Source organism: Arvicanthis niloticus, chromosome 7 (genome assembly GCF_011762505.2).
Source record: "Arvicanthis niloticus isolate mArvNil1 chromosome 7, mArvNil1.pat.X, whole genome shotgun sequence".
NCBI classification, from domain to species: Eukaryota; Metazoa; Chordata; class Mammalia; order Rodentia; family Muridae; genus Arvicanthis; species Arvicanthis niloticus.
In genome coordinates this window covers 37,941,756-37,957,180 of record NC_047664.1, presented here as the reverse complement: position 1 = coordinate 37,957,180, position 15,425 = coordinate 37,941,756, and the positions used below count along the sequence as shown (strand labels likewise).

The 15,425-nt window shown below is 42.1% G+C and overlaps 1 protein-coding gene across 1 annotated transcript in view; it reads right to left on the bottom strand.

Annotated features, from left to right (window-relative positions):
- Slc5a1 (solute carrier family 5 member 1) overlaps window positions 1-15,177 on the bottom strand; it is a 68,556-nt gene extending 53,379 nt beyond the window's left edge. The window contains exons 1-2 of the mRNA XM_034509324.2: window positions 14,820-15,177; window positions 3,556-3,627 (exon numbers count right to left, since the gene is read on the bottom strand). Coding sequence (XP_034365215.1) covers window positions 3,556-3,627; window positions 14,820-14,954 — 207 coding nt within the window. The 5' untranslated portion in view covers window positions 14,955-15,177. The remainder of the gene's footprint in view (window positions 1-3,555; window positions 3,628-14,819) is intronic.
- Window positions 15,178-15,425: the final 248 nt, after the last annotated feature.

The following is a 15,425-nucleotide window of genomic DNA, read 5'->3' as shown; positions in this document are numbered from 1 at the left end:
ACTGAATAACAGGAAGAAAAGCAAACACCCTCACCTATAGCATACTGCTGATTATCACAAGACACATCCAAGGTAAATTCACTGAACGTGATTTCTATGAGTATTCGTTTTTACTACTATAACTCATTGTTAATCCATTTTAGAATATGGTTCCTATATAATTGGAATTGATTATTTGTAATAGTATAAATAACTGAGGGCCTAAACTATGTTTTAGTCACATGATCTACATGAAAGTTAACATAAGGGAATCATTAGTAACAGTTTCCAGTATTCACTGCAAACTGTCAAGTATAACAGCAACTGAAAGATTTACCTGTGCTCTCTTGGACTTCCTTCTATTTTTTTAAAATTATGTTTATTTTCCTCAGCCATACCCAAGTTCCCACCCCCTCTGCCTCTCCTCCCTGTCCTTCTGACCTTCTTCCCCCCCCCCCCACTCATCCCTCCTCTGCTTCTCTTCAGAAAAGGGCAGGCCTCCCATGGATATCTAACAATGATGGCATATCTTGTTGCAGTAAGACTAGGCACCTCCTCTCCTATTATGGCTAGAAGACGCAGCCCGGTAGGAGGACTGGGTTCCAGAGGCAGGCAACAGAGTCAGGGACAGCCCAGGCTCCCACTGTTGGGAGTCCCACAAGATTAAGCTACACAACTGTAACATATGTGTACAGAGTGTAAGTCAGTCTCATGCAGCCTCCCTGGTAGGTGAGTCAGTCTCTGTGAGCCCCCGTGACCTCAGGTCAGTTGATTTCATGGTGTCCTTGACCCTTCTGTATCTGTTTCCATCACTTGATAGGTAAAGCCTCTCTGATGACAATTAAGCTAGCCACCCATCGATGAGTGTAGCAGAATTTCATTAGGAATCATTCCATTAACTTGATTTCCATTTGTATTTGATACTATCTTAGGTCTCTGGACCATCCAGCCTCTGGTTCCTAGCTCTCCAAGCAATGTCAGGGGTTGGTTCCATGTCATGGTATAAATCTCAAGCTGGACCAGTCATTGGCTGGCCACTCCCACAATTTACCCCAGTGTATTGTGTAGGCAAGATAAATTGTAAGTCAAATGTTTTGTGGCTGAGTTGGTGTCCCAATTTGGGACACCAACTGGAAGTCTTTCTTGGTTATAGGAAATGGATGGAACAGACCCATTTATTAACTACCAGCTAGGCACAGTGTTCAGTGGTACATCTGTGTTGCCATGGGTGATTCTGATACATAGACAACTTTAGAAGCCATTTTGAAACAAATGTTTAAGCATGTGAGTGTATCACATGCATGCCTGGGCATCAGATATCCTGAAACTGAAGTCACAATGGTGAGCCACCTTGTGAGTGCTGAGAACTGAACCCAGGTACTCTATGAGAGGCCATGCTCTTAACTGTGGAACAATTTCTCATGTTTATAAAGTGCAGCCATCTGGAATGATTTTTACAATCTTATGAAGCCTTAGATGGAAACTATGGTTGGAGAAAAAAAGAGTCAAATGCCAGCCTCACCAAGGAAGTAATGACTTCTGCTCAAAAGAACAATGCTATGCTTCTCTGTTAGAGCAATCCAAACCTTGTCATGTATAAGGAAATAATACCCCTGGGAAAACTCACAAAACCACTGCCCCCCACCTGCTTTGGGTAGGGCTAATGCCTCCCGTCAGCCAGCCCTCAGCCCAAAGCCAGATTGTTCACTCACAGACTACTCTAACACATAAACCTCCTAAGGGAAGGCGTCCCCTGGCCTCCAGCCTCAGAAACTGAGAGCTGCCGGGTGGTGGTGATGTATGCCTTTAATCCCAGCACTCCGGAGGCAGAGGCAGGTGGATCTCTGAGTTCAAGGCCAGCCTGGTCTACATTGTGAGCCCAGGACAGTCAGGGTTATACAGAAAAAAACCCTCCTCAGAAAAAGAAAAAAATGGCATGGGGTGGGGCAGACTGAGATCTAACCCTAAGTAAATAAGCCCTAAGATTTTTATATAAAGAGATATGATTTCATCGTGGTAAAAAAAAATCAAAAATTTAAAACCCAACCATGACATCCTAAACAAACAAAACACCACACAGGCCAAGGTAATTTAGACATATCATAGCTTCTATTTTTTTCTTATAAGTTAGAATTAATGATATTTACCTCTTAGGAGTGTTGGGAGAAAAAAGGACCTCCCTTTAAAAAGTAGGACTTCAAAAAATTTTTTAAAAGCTTTTGCCCAGCTACACAAAAGTCAACCAGGTCAAGAGAAAGCCCACAGAATGGGAGAGAACCTTTGCCAACTACACATCTGACAGAATTAATAGTCAGAATATATAAAGAAAAATGCTCCAACCCAGGCATGAGAACCCTCCTTTTGAGTTGTTGGGTTGAGGTTGTCTAAGAGACTCCAAAACCTTATAGCTATTCCTATTGCCCTTGGTTCCCCCACCCCACCCCCCACCGCCCCAGAGGTGGAAGGCAAGTTCCTATTGCTAAAGACACCACGCACTTCCAACACTGAGCTGGACCCTAGCCGAAAGCCTCCTCCCTGAGGACGAGCTTCCATGGTGTCAGAAGGCACCACATAATCTCCCAAAGGAAGAAAATTCAAAATTTCAAAATCCAACCTTGCCATCCCTAACAAGTAAAACACCTATGAACCGTAACAATGACCAGCATGGCATGATAACACTCAGGGTGCAGCTGTGCACACATGCCTTAGTGGTAACTAAGAGCTCTCTGGTTGGTTTAAGAACTGCTCAACAGAGGGAAAGCATGCCTGGTATTGGAAACGTAGCCACCTCTCAGGGGCTTAGTGAAGGCATGGATACTGGAGGGAGACCTACAACTTTACTAAGTCACATAATGCCTAACTATGATTCTAAATATTTGTCCTCATGCCAGAGATTGAGGTAAGTACAAGCTTCACCACTCATTAAGATAATTCCTCTTTATAATAAACAGAGACCATTACTGGAAACCACAACCAATCAAAATGCAGAGCTGTGGAGTCCCAGCCTTGAGGGATACATCTACAAAACAATTCCTGTACCTAAGACTTGGGGAACATTGCAGAAGACAATGTTGAAGGGTGAGAAGATTAAAGGGGCCTGAGGACTAGGGAATTTGCTTTGCAGTTGTGTCTCACCAGCATGATTGCCTAAACATGAGCTGAATGAAGGGAACAACAGTAGATATGCAATGTGGGTGTGGAAAAAACATGAGGCCTCAACAACTGCAAACAACCAAGGGATGCTGAGAGCAGAAAGCTTCCCCAGGGATAGAGCACACCTACTGGTTATCTGGTATCAAATAGCCCTGAAAACATATGTGCAAGTACATTATACCGACTCATTGGGTTATATTTAGGAATGTATATGTATATATACATATATATATACATATGCATATATGCTTGTAACAACAACTAATAAAAAGAGAGGCCAGAAATTTGATAGAGAACAATGAGGGAATGTTTAGAGGTAGAAAAAGGGAGCCGTGTGATGTGGTTATATTATAATCTCAAAAAATAAATTTAAGAAAAAGAAAGATTAAAAAAAACCTTTCCTTTTTTTCAGAGAAAACTCACCGGCCACCACACCATGCTTCGGCCTGCCAGGAAGAAGCCTCCAACAGTCCCACGATTAGTGGAAAACATGGCCTGAGGGAAAGAGGGTCAAAATGTAGTCAGAAATACTTCGAGTTTCTTTGCCAATAAAAGAACATACCCCTCCCACAATGAGCTCTATCTTGTAACCATTCCACTTTCTGAAGCACTTTTTGTTCCCATCCAACACACACACACACACACACACACACACACACACACACACACACACACGAATCCCCACCCAGCCTCAGCAGGCTCACACAAAGGAGCTCATGAATGCTCACTTATATTACAGACAGGGAAACTGAAGCACTAGAGCTAGCTCTGCAGTTAACCTATCCTGTGGTTTGAGGCAAGACACCCTTCCTGGACTTATTCACATTGTTTTGTTTGCATGTTAAACAGGAGGAAATGGAATGGTTTTTTGTGTGTATCTTTCTTATGTGCATACCAAGGTATAAGGAAATATACCTTTATAAGTACTGAAGGGTATGCAACTTATATCTCAATAAAACTATTAAGAAAAAAATTAAAATGTCACAAGAATGCACAGTGTAAACACTAAGTCCTACTGAAAAGACAAGATATTCAAGCTCAACTCATATTTTTCCTTTCTGAATATACATGGGAACTTGCTAGAGTCATTAATTTGCAATATATTGTGACTAGGTTCAGAATGAATGAAGGAAGTCCTTCTAATGGCAAGAAATATTTCACAGAGAGGCAGTGTTTTCCCAAGTCTTGAAAGAAAAGTGGGGTTTTGTTAACCTGGGGGGAAACAGGGAGGAGGGGGACGATTTCAGACATCAGGACTGGCAGCTTAGGGATTGAGGCAGTTCAGTGCCCAGTGTGTGGAGAGGGGACAACAGCCACCTTAGCTCTTGAGCCTGGCTGAGCTGAATGAATGTGGAGAGGGTGAACAGTGAGACAGAACTGAGGCTCTCTGATGCCAGGCAGAGGGAACTACTGAAGGGCTGAAAGAAGACAAATGGCCTATTGACTCCATTACAGGATGGGCACAGCCTCCCTCATAGCTCTTCTGGGATTGCCACCTCAGAACTTGCAGTTATTCCTGCAGTCATTCCTCTGGCTCAGTGCCACTGGCCTGGCTTTGGGGTCTTTTCCTCCTCCATCTCTCTTTCTCTGTCCCTGGCCCCTTTGTCCAGACTCTTGTTAATGACTGATAGTGGCTTTTCTCTTATCAGTGATCCAAAGGAATTAACCTCTGATGTCATTTCTGCAGCAAACACGTCTGCAGCAGCTACACCCTTACAGGTGCTCAGACTGAGCCAGTGGCTTGGAATCCTTTGGGAAGTAAGGCTTTACTGCATTCAATACACCAACAAGGATTTATTGAGCCCCCCTGTATGTGGTGGAGTACAGGGGAGAGCATTCAAGTCTTTCTTGTCTCCTGGTAGTGTGTCCTTCCTAGCATAAGTTATACTTTGAAGACTGTAGTCTTCCTGGGAATAGCAATGCGGCAAACAGATTTAAGGATCAGAGAAGGCAGCTGATACTGAAACAGAAAAAAATACTAAAGGATCCAGACTCTAGAAACTGACCAGGAAAAGATCACTCTGGAGATAATTCTAAAATTAGAAACCAAGGAAGGAAACACCCACCCAGAGATAACAAGACCAGAGATCAACACCTAGAACAACAGTTATCTCAAACCCAGATTCCTATACACCAGTGTAAAAATCACAGTAACAGCCAGGACAATGTGCCTCCACTGCAGCCCAGCAGCCGGACCACAGAAGCCTGAGAAATGCAACATAGCAACCCAAAAGCCAAGGACTTCAAAATGGCCTTTATGAATATGTTAGAAGTCCTTGCAGAAAAAAGAAGAAGAACAAACCCATTGAAGGAATCTATGAAGCACAGTGAAGAAAATAGTTCAAGACTTGCAACTGGAAATAGAATCAATAAAAATATCCAAACTACGGGAAAATCAGAAATGAGAAATTTAGAAACTCAGAGGCAAGCCTCACCAACAGAATGCAAAAGATGGAAGAGAGTCTCTCAGGCATTGAAAATGGAATAAAAAAAAGTAGATACCTTGGTCAAAGAAAATGTTATATCTAAAACAAAAGCAAAGCAGGGGAAAGTATGCAGGCACAAAACATCCAGAAAATCTGGGACACTATGAAAAGACCAAAGTACGAATGATAAGAATAGAGGAAAGAGAAAGAAAACTCAGGTCAAAGACATAGAAAATATTTTTAACAAAAATTATAGAAGAAAATTTCCCTAACCTAAAGAAGGGGGTGCCTAACAAGGTATAAGAAGAGTGTAGAACACTAAATACACTGGACTAGGGAAAAAAATTCTTTGGCACTTTATAATTAAAACACTAAATATACAGAACAAAGAATATATTAAAATCTACAAGCGAAAAAGACCATAAGACATATAAAGGTAGACCTATTAGAATAAAGTCTGACTTCTCAATGGATGCTCTAAAAGCCAGAAAGGCCTGGACAAATGTTAAAGAAGTTCTAAAAGACCACAGTTGCCAGCCCAGACTATAATACACAGCAAAGCATCACATCACAACAGACAGAGAAAGAAAGACATTCTGTGATTTAAAAAAAAAACATATTTAAGCAGTATCTATCTACAAATCCAGCTCTACAGAAGGAACTAGAAAGAAAACTTCAACCTGAAGAGACTAACCACACCCAAGGAAAAAATAACCCACACCACAACAACAAAATAATGGAAATCAACAAACACTGCTCACTGATAGCTCTCGGCAGCATGGTCTCAATTTCCCAATAAAAAGACACAGACTAACATTTGCTGTATCAAAGAAACACACTGTATCAAAGAAACATCAAGAATAGACTAATCTCAGCCGGGCAGTGGTGGCGCACGCCTTTAATCCCAGCACTTGGGAGGCAGAGGCAGGTGGATCTCTGAGTTCGAGGCCAGCCTGGTCTACAGGACAGCCAGGGCTACACAGAGAAACCCTGTCTTGAAAAACCAAAAAAAAAAAAAAAAAAAAAAAAAAAAAAAGAATAGACTAATCTCAGGGTAAACGGTTGGAAAAAGACATTTCAAGCAAATGGAGCTAAGAAGCAAGCATTCATAGCCATTTTAATATTGGACAAACTAGACTTCAAAGCAAAACTAATTAGAAGAGAAGAGGTCACTACATACTTGTCAAAGAAAAATCCACCAAGAAGATATTGTAATTCTTAACATCTACGCACTAAAAACAAGGGCACCCAAGTTCATTTAAAAAAAAAAAAAAAAAAAAAAAAAAAAAAAAACGCCATTACAGCTTAAATCACGTATTAGCGCTCACACTGATTTCAATACACCACTCCAACCAATAAACAGCTCATCCAGGCAAAAGCTGAACAGAGAAATGCTGGAGCCGACTGTCATCAGCAGATGGACCTAACAGGTCCTCACACATCACTTCACTCACACACAGAACGTCCTTCTCCTCAGCAGCTCAAGAAGCTTTCTCCAATATTGACCACATGCTTAGACACAACAGATACAAGATAATAATAATAGTAATGAAATAGCTCCCTGTATCTTATCTGACCACCACAAATTAAGGCTGGATGTCAATAACAGAAATAACAAAAAGTTTACAAACTCATGGGAACAAAAAAATTCACTACTGAATGAAAAATGAGTGAAGAAAGACATTTAAAACTTTCTAGAAATGAATGAGAATGACAACACAGGATACCCAAGTCTATGAGACAGGATAAGGATGACTCTAAGAGGAAAGTTTACAACAAGAAGTGCCTACATCAAAAAAAAAAAAAAAAAGGAGAGAGTTTATATTAGTAACTTAACACCTGAAAGCTCTAGAATAAAAAGAAGAAATAACACCCAAAAGGAATAGATGGCAAGATATAATCAAACTCAGGGCTGAGATCAATAAAATAGAAAGAAAAAAAATCAATACAAAGAATCAATGGAACAGGGAATTGGTTCTTTGATTCAAAAAATCAATAAAAAATGATAAACCTTTATTCAAAATAATTAAATGCTGAGAGAGAGAGAATATCTAAATTAAAAAATTAGAGGCAGGAAGAACAATTAACAACAGACACTGAGAGAGTCCAGAGAATCATAAGGACGTACTTTAAAAACCTATACTCCACCAAATTTGGAAAGTCTAAAAGAAATGGACAATTTTTGATACATACCACCTACCAAAGTTAAATCAAGCTTAGATTTTAAAAGTTTAAACAGACCTATAATCCCTAGTCAATGGAAGCAGTCATTAAATGTCTCCCAACCCAAAACAAAATAAAACAAAAACCAAAGAACAGATGGTTTTAGTGCAAAATTTTACCAGACTTTCAGAGAAGAGTTAATTCCAAAGCTCCACAAATTATTTCATGAAATAGAAACAGAAAAACATTGCCCAATTCATTTTCTGAGGTCACAGTCACCCTGATACCCAAACCACACAAAGATCCAACCAAAAAAAAAGAGGATTACAGACCAATTTCGATTATGAACATAGATGCAGAAATTATCAATGAAGTACTTGTAAACTGAATCCAAGAACACATCAAAAAGATAATTCACCTTGATTAGCTCTAGGCTTCAGCCCAGAGATGGTGTGACATGTAAATCCACAAATGTGATCTACCGTATAAATAAACTGAAAGACAAAAACCACGTGATCGTGTAGAGAGAATCACTGGTGCAGTGTGTAAAAGCATTCACCTGTCAATTAAAGGGGAAAAAAAAACCTTTGGCCAATGAACTGAGGCAGGAAATAGGAGGTGGGAGTTCTGGGAGAATGAGAGAGGGGGAGAGGAAGAGAGAGAGGAAAAGAGGGAAAAAAGAGGGGAGAGAGGCAGACAGAGGGGGAAACAGGAAGAGAGGAGGAGGGAGGGAAAGGGGGGAATTCTGGAAAATTGTCAGCAAGGGTAAGGTTCTTCTGAACAGGAAGGAAGATGAAGATGGGTTGCATAAATCTGAGGAGAGGCAACTAGCCAGTAGACAAAGTTAGACTAGAATAAACTGGATTATTGAGATATGAGCTAGTCGGGAAGCAGAGCCAACGTTATTGGCCTAAGCATTTATTAATAAATAATTAGTCTCAGAGTCAGTATTTCTGAGAACAAAGAGCTTGAGAGGAAAATCCCAGTTACGTGATCATTACATGCAGGAAGGACCTTTGACAAAATCCAACTCCTCTCCATGATAAAAGTGCTAAGGAGATTAGGGATACAAGGGACATACCTCAACATAATAAAGGCAGTTTACATCAAGCCATAGGCAACATCAACAAAAATGGCAAGAAACTCAAAGCAATTCCACTAAGGTCAGGAACAAGACAAGGTTGTTCATTCTCTCCATATCTATTCAATATAATACTTGAAGTCTTAGCAGTAAGTCAACTATAGAAGCTCAAGGGGTACAAACGGGAAAGGAAGAAGTCAGTGTGTCTCTAGTTGCAGATGAGCTAATAGTATATGTAAGTGACCCTAAAACTTCCACCAAGGAACTCCTACAGCTGGAAAACTCTCTCAGTAAAGTAGCAGAATACAAAGTTAATTTACAAAATCAGTAGCCTTCCTATATACAAGTAACAAAAAGACTGAGAAAGAAGTCGAAGAAGTAACACTTTTCATAATAGCCTTAAATAATATAAAATGCCTTGTTCTAACCAAGCAAGTGGAAGACTTGTATGATAAAAATTTTATGACACTCACAAAGGAAGTTGAAGAAGGATCAGAAGATAGAACTCCCATGCTTGTGACTCAACAGGAGTAAATTAGCGAAAATGTTCACCCTACAAAAAGCAATCTACAGATTCAACACCATCCCCATAAAACTCCAACATAGTTCTTCACAGAACTCTAAAGGACAATGTTCTGCTCCATATGGAAACACAAAATATTCAGGATAGCTAAACCAACCCTGAGTGATAAAAGAATTGCTGGAGGTATCAAGTTCTGTACTATGGAGCAATAGTAGTTTTAAAAAAATCATGGTGTTGGCACAAAGACAGACACATTGATCAATGGAATCAAATCAGAGATCCACAATAGGACCATACTCTATGGATGTCTGCGATATATATATATATATATATATATATATATATATATATATATATATATATATGCCAGAAATACAAACTGAAGAAAAGGCAGAATCTTCAACAAACAGTGCTGTTCAAAGTGAATGGCTGCATGTAGAATAATGCAAATGGATCCATATCTATCACCCTGCACAAAACTCAACTCTAAACAGATAAAAGACCTCAACACAAAGCCAGATACACTGATCCTATGTTGCGCGCGCCTCCCGTGTCCCCTATGTTGCGCGCGAGACACGTGAGACAGTATTCGGGCATCACCACAGCGAGGCTTTAATCTGTATCAGCAGACGTGAAGACCCGGGAAGGGCCAAAGACAGGAAGAGGCACAGCTTAAATACACCCTAGAGTGACGTATTCACTTCTGATTGGCTGTTCACTCATCACCCAATATTACGCCTCAGGATTGGCCAATGACTTTGGCGGGCTTTCTGCCTTTGCACCTGCGCAGTTAATTTTTACTAATGGAGAGGACACGATGTCCGCGCCATCTTGGAATGGCGAATATATCACCACTGACCACGGCTTCCTACAATCCTAATAGCTGAGAAAGTGGGAATAGTCTTGAATTTGTTGGCACAAGAAAAGACTTTCTAAGCATAACCCTGATAGTATAAGCACTAAGAATTCTCTAGGCTGCTGCTATGGCTGAACAATGGGACCTCATGAAACTGAAGAGCTTCTGTACAGCAAAGGTCACCATTGTTCAGCCATAGCAGCAGCCTAGAGAATGGGGAATTATTTGTTACCAAGTACACATCTGATGGAGGACTACCATCCAAAATATATAAAAGTTCAAGGGCTGGAGAGATGCTTCAATAGTTAAAATCACTGACTGCTCTTCCAGAAGATCCAGGTTCAATTCCCAGCACCCACATGGCAGCTCATAGCTGTCTGTAACTCCAGTTCCAGGGGATCTGGTCCCTCACACATCATACATGCAGGCAAAACATCAATGCACATAAAAAATTAATTTTAAAAAGAATTCCAAAAACTGGACATCAAGGAGAAAAAACTTAAAAGAGGGGTACAGGTCAAAACAGAGAATGCTCAGAAAAGTAAACAAATGGCTGAGGAGCAGTTAAAGAAATACGTAACATGTTTAGTCATCGGGGAAATGCAAATCAAAACTGTTTTGAGATTTCATCTTACACCAATCCGAATGTCCAAGATCAATAACACAAATGACAGCTCATGCTGGTGAGGATTTGAAATACAGGGAACACTCCTCCATTACTGGTAGAAATGCAAATTTGTACAGTCATCGTAGAAATCAGTGTGGTGGTGGTTCATGACGAAGCTAGGAATCAACCTACTTCAAAACCAGCTATACCACTCTTGGGCATACACACAAAGGATGCTCCAGTCCTCGTACAGAGACACTTGTTCAACTATGTTCAATGCTACTCTATTCATAAGAGCCAGAAACTGGAAACAACCCAGATGTCAATCAAAAGATGAATGGATAAAGGCAACTTGGTACATCATCCCAATGGAATACTATTTAACCATTATAAAAAGTGAAATCATGAGTTTGCAGATAAATAGATAAAACTAGAAAAAATAATTCTGAGTGGGGTAACCGAGACCCAGAAATGCAATAATAATAATTATTTGTTTCTATGTGGATATTAGTTGTTAAGTCATTGACAAGCATGCTACAATTTGTTTAACTACAGAAGTTGGATAAAGAGGAAGGTACTGGGGAAAAGGGGGACGTCTCCCTAGGGAGGGGGAATAAAATAGACAATGAGAGGTAGAGGGTTGGAGTGAAGACGGAACTGGGAGGGGCTAACAGGAAGCTGGAGAGAAGAAGGGAACAAGGGAGAGACAGCTAAAACTAAGGGCCATTTGAGGGGTCATATGGAAACCTAATACAGTAGAAACTTCCTAAAATACACATATGAAGGTTATCTAGATGAAATCACCAAATAACAGGTCAATTATTAGGCCACGTTAAAGTCTCCTCTGCCAACAAAATGAAGCTATTATTTTTTCAATTTAGCCTCAGGCAGATTCTTAGGACCAGTGCAGAAAACCACCACATTCTTTACCAACTCTCACAAGAATAGTCTCCAGCCCAGCTGCTAGTATTGTTCCTCTCTGAAACCTCTTGAGATGGATCCCCACCCTCTGCACAGCTCTCAGCATTAGTGAGTCATAACAAGGTTCAGAGGGATCTGTATCATCCATCTGATGCACAAAGTATCACACTGGCCCACTATATTGATGGCATTATGCTGAATGGACCAGATGATCAAGAAGTGGTCATCACTTCAGACTTGTTGGTAAGGCATGTGCACATCAGAGGATGGAGAATATCCAACCAAAATTCAAGAGGCCACTACCTCAGTGAAACTTCCAAGAGTCCAGTGGAATGGGGCATATAGAAATAATCCTAAGGTTTCGTAAGGTTAAAGATTACGTTATTGCACCTGGCCCCACCCACTACTAAGGACAATGCTTAGTGGGCTTATTTGTTCTGAAGACAGCACATTCCTCACTTGGGTGTGTTACTCCAGCCCATATACCAAATGACTCTAGCTTTGAAACTGCTACCTTTGAATGGGACCTGGAACAAGGAGAAGGTCCAGTTCCTCCAGCTGACCCTAAGATAATTAAGTATCAGTGGCAGATGGTGATGCTGTTATCTTTGGAACACTCCTATGGGTGACTCACAGAGAAGATCCTTGGAATTTTAAGTTATGATAATCTGCAGACAATTATTCTCTCTTTGAGAGACATCTCTTGGCTTACTATTGGACCTTCATGGAAACTGAATGTTTTACAGTGGTCCACCAAATCACCATGCAACCTGAGCTGCCTGTCATGAGCTGGGTATTAGCTGACCCATCAAGCCATACAGTATAATGTGCATAACAACAGAGGGAGGCAGCTCTCTGAGAGTTTGAAGTCACCCTAAGGTACAAAGTGAGTTTCAGGAGGGCTTGTAGAAAAAACTTTACCCTTGCCTCAAAAAAAAGGGGGGGGGGGAAGAGAAGGAGGAGGGAAGGAAGGAAGGAAGGAAGGAAGTGTAAAAGTTATCCTTGGCTTGTGAGCCATACAAAAATGGGCTGTGGCCCAAGATTTGGCCATTAGGCCACAGTTTTTAACAACTCTAGTTTGGGTTGGTAGCATCTCTCAGCAAGAATAAGGTCAGTGATTCAACTTAAGCAGCTATTAAACCTCCTGAAGAAGCAATGCAAAATAGTGAAAGAAAAGGGAACTAAATATCAAACAAGTAATGGGCCAAAGCTCAAAGATAATCAATGAGGAAGCAAAGTTGAAAGCATACAGACCCAAACTGAGTATTGTTGGAATGGATGGGGCTGGAGATGGAGGAGCATTTGCTGTGGGTGATTTTCTAAGACAGCGCAATGGGCTTGGGCTAGTCTCTACAGCCCAGAAATCATTCAGAAGCCAGTGTATCCATCCCTAAATCAAGCCACCTTAACACTTCGGTGGGAAAAACAGAAGTGGCAAATGAACAAGGTCCAGAGGCACTGGGTAATGGGAGAAGATTAAACACAGACAAATACTAACAGGATCATTAAGTAGCATTTTAGCAGGACAAGTGACATTGAATCACAGATATTTCAAAAGTGCAAACACCATTTTAAAAAAATGTAAACACTTGCAGGACTACTGGGAAGGCTAAAAAGAGCCTGGGTAAGAGCTGCGTACAATGGTGCATTCTGGGAAGGGGCCGTCCGGAATGGCCAGCAGATAGTGGGTTTACACCTTGGCTCCAAAATCTATGAACATGAATTAGAGGGGAAGTTGGAGAGCAAGCACTATGCTTGAGGGCCTGGTGTGGAGGCAAGGATCAAGACACCTAGGTTCCTGGAACAGTCCCGAGGATTGCAAAATCCTTGACAATTCACAACCAAACTGACTTCAAGTTCCTCTTCTGTAAAACTGTAATTGGCATTCCTATCTTCCCAGTCCTGTGGCTTTTTGTGTGAAGGTGTATTGTCCAGCTTACTGCTGTTGCCCATTTTCCTTGAAAATAGAAAAACTATCCAGGGCATGGATCACACACCCTGGAAGGCGAATGGCAGAAGCCTAAAGAGATGTTCCTAGACCACAAAGACCTTTCAGACTCGACTCTCTATATTTAGGGGAGGGGATCCTAAGCATAGATACAAGCATGCCTATTTCAGACTTGGGTGAACAGAGGCTATGGGAAGTTCATTCTGCATCATTAATTCAGCCACAGGAGAGCAAGCAGTAGAGACATCTATGCTAGACACTTGCTACTGTTAAGGAAGTATACTGAAGAAGCATCAGCCCCATAGACCCCACGCAAGTGACACTTGGGGAGCCTTTCTGTTACATGTAATTAATACAATTCTTTTGTAAAATAAAAATCCATGCTTCCTTTTGCCCCTGATGCAGCTCTGTCAGTGAAAGGATTAATGCCCACCATCCTTTCCTAGTTCTAGCTTCTTCCACACTTAACCTTTAGAGGTAGCTGAAATGCTTGCACACTTTGTCCAGCTGTAAGGTGTGCCAGCATCATAAATGAACTTTCCAAGTTCCAGGCTTTGAAGAACAAGTTTCTCTGGTTTGATGTGTCCCCAGAGTCCCGAGAGGAGATATATGTACTTTCCTCTTCCTGAGACCAGTTCACTCTCTGCTTACCACTCCTTCCCCATCCGTAACCCCAGATAGCCTCTGTAATCCCACCATGCAAAGCCTCTGCATTAGCCTTCCCCAGAAGGGGGCATTGGTCAGCCATAGACTGCCCCAAACACCTGCTGCCTGCAGAGGTGATGATTTCCTGGCTCTAAACTGTTTCTTTCCCATTGGAAAGTGGATAATTAAGAGATCAGACAATGCTATTCCAAGTTGACCCTTTCCTGTCCCTCACATTCTATCCTAGTCTCTGTGATCTTCTGCCTTCCCCCTCAGCTCAGGATCTTCCCTGGCCTTCCTGACGGGTTCCCTTGGGCATCCTCCACCTTCAAACACACAGGCCTCCTGTGCCCTGAACTCCTTCCTGAACTCATTCCCAAGACATCTCCACTCCCTTTTATAGACCTGTAAACCCCTTTGTCCTGTCTTTGTGGCTCACGGAAACCATGGCATCTTTGTGTGCCCACTCATGCCACACAGTGGCCTCTCTAGCCCGTGTCCCAGGACCCGCACGTACCCACAGACCGACAGCCATCACCACCAAGAAGTAGATGACGATGACTGAGATGTCAGCCGCATTTCGAATGCGCTCATAGGTCGGGATGGGTGCATCGGTGGCAGTAACCGCGGGGCTCAAGGTGGTACTGTCCATGGCGGTGGCGACGAGTCCCTCCGGCTCACCACCGGGGCCAGTTACTCCTTATACTGCTTTTGAGTTAATGATCAGCCCCGAGGGAGGGGACCCGCGACAGAGGGGCTGCGCTGTAGGAACCCTGGGCCCCTTCGCTGCTGCGCTACACCGCACCGTCGGGAGCTCCTATGTGTGCAGTGCTCTATGAGGAGCCAGCAAAGCTGCAAGAGACACTGCGGGCACCTGGCCGGCAGGTAAAGTCTGTTCCGTGAGCAGGGAGGGGCCTGCCAAGGGGTGGTGACTGCCTGGCACAAAAGTCCTCTGTACTCCCGCAGTGGGCACCTAGCACAGTTGCCACGCCTGGCCTGCCATGGCGTCCCACGTGAGGCAGAAAAGGAGTAGCTACACAGAGGGACCGAGGCACCTGGAGCCAAGGGTCTACAGGATGGGGCTCCTCTGTGGCAGGTGCTATTGAAGCAGACCTGGTATCTC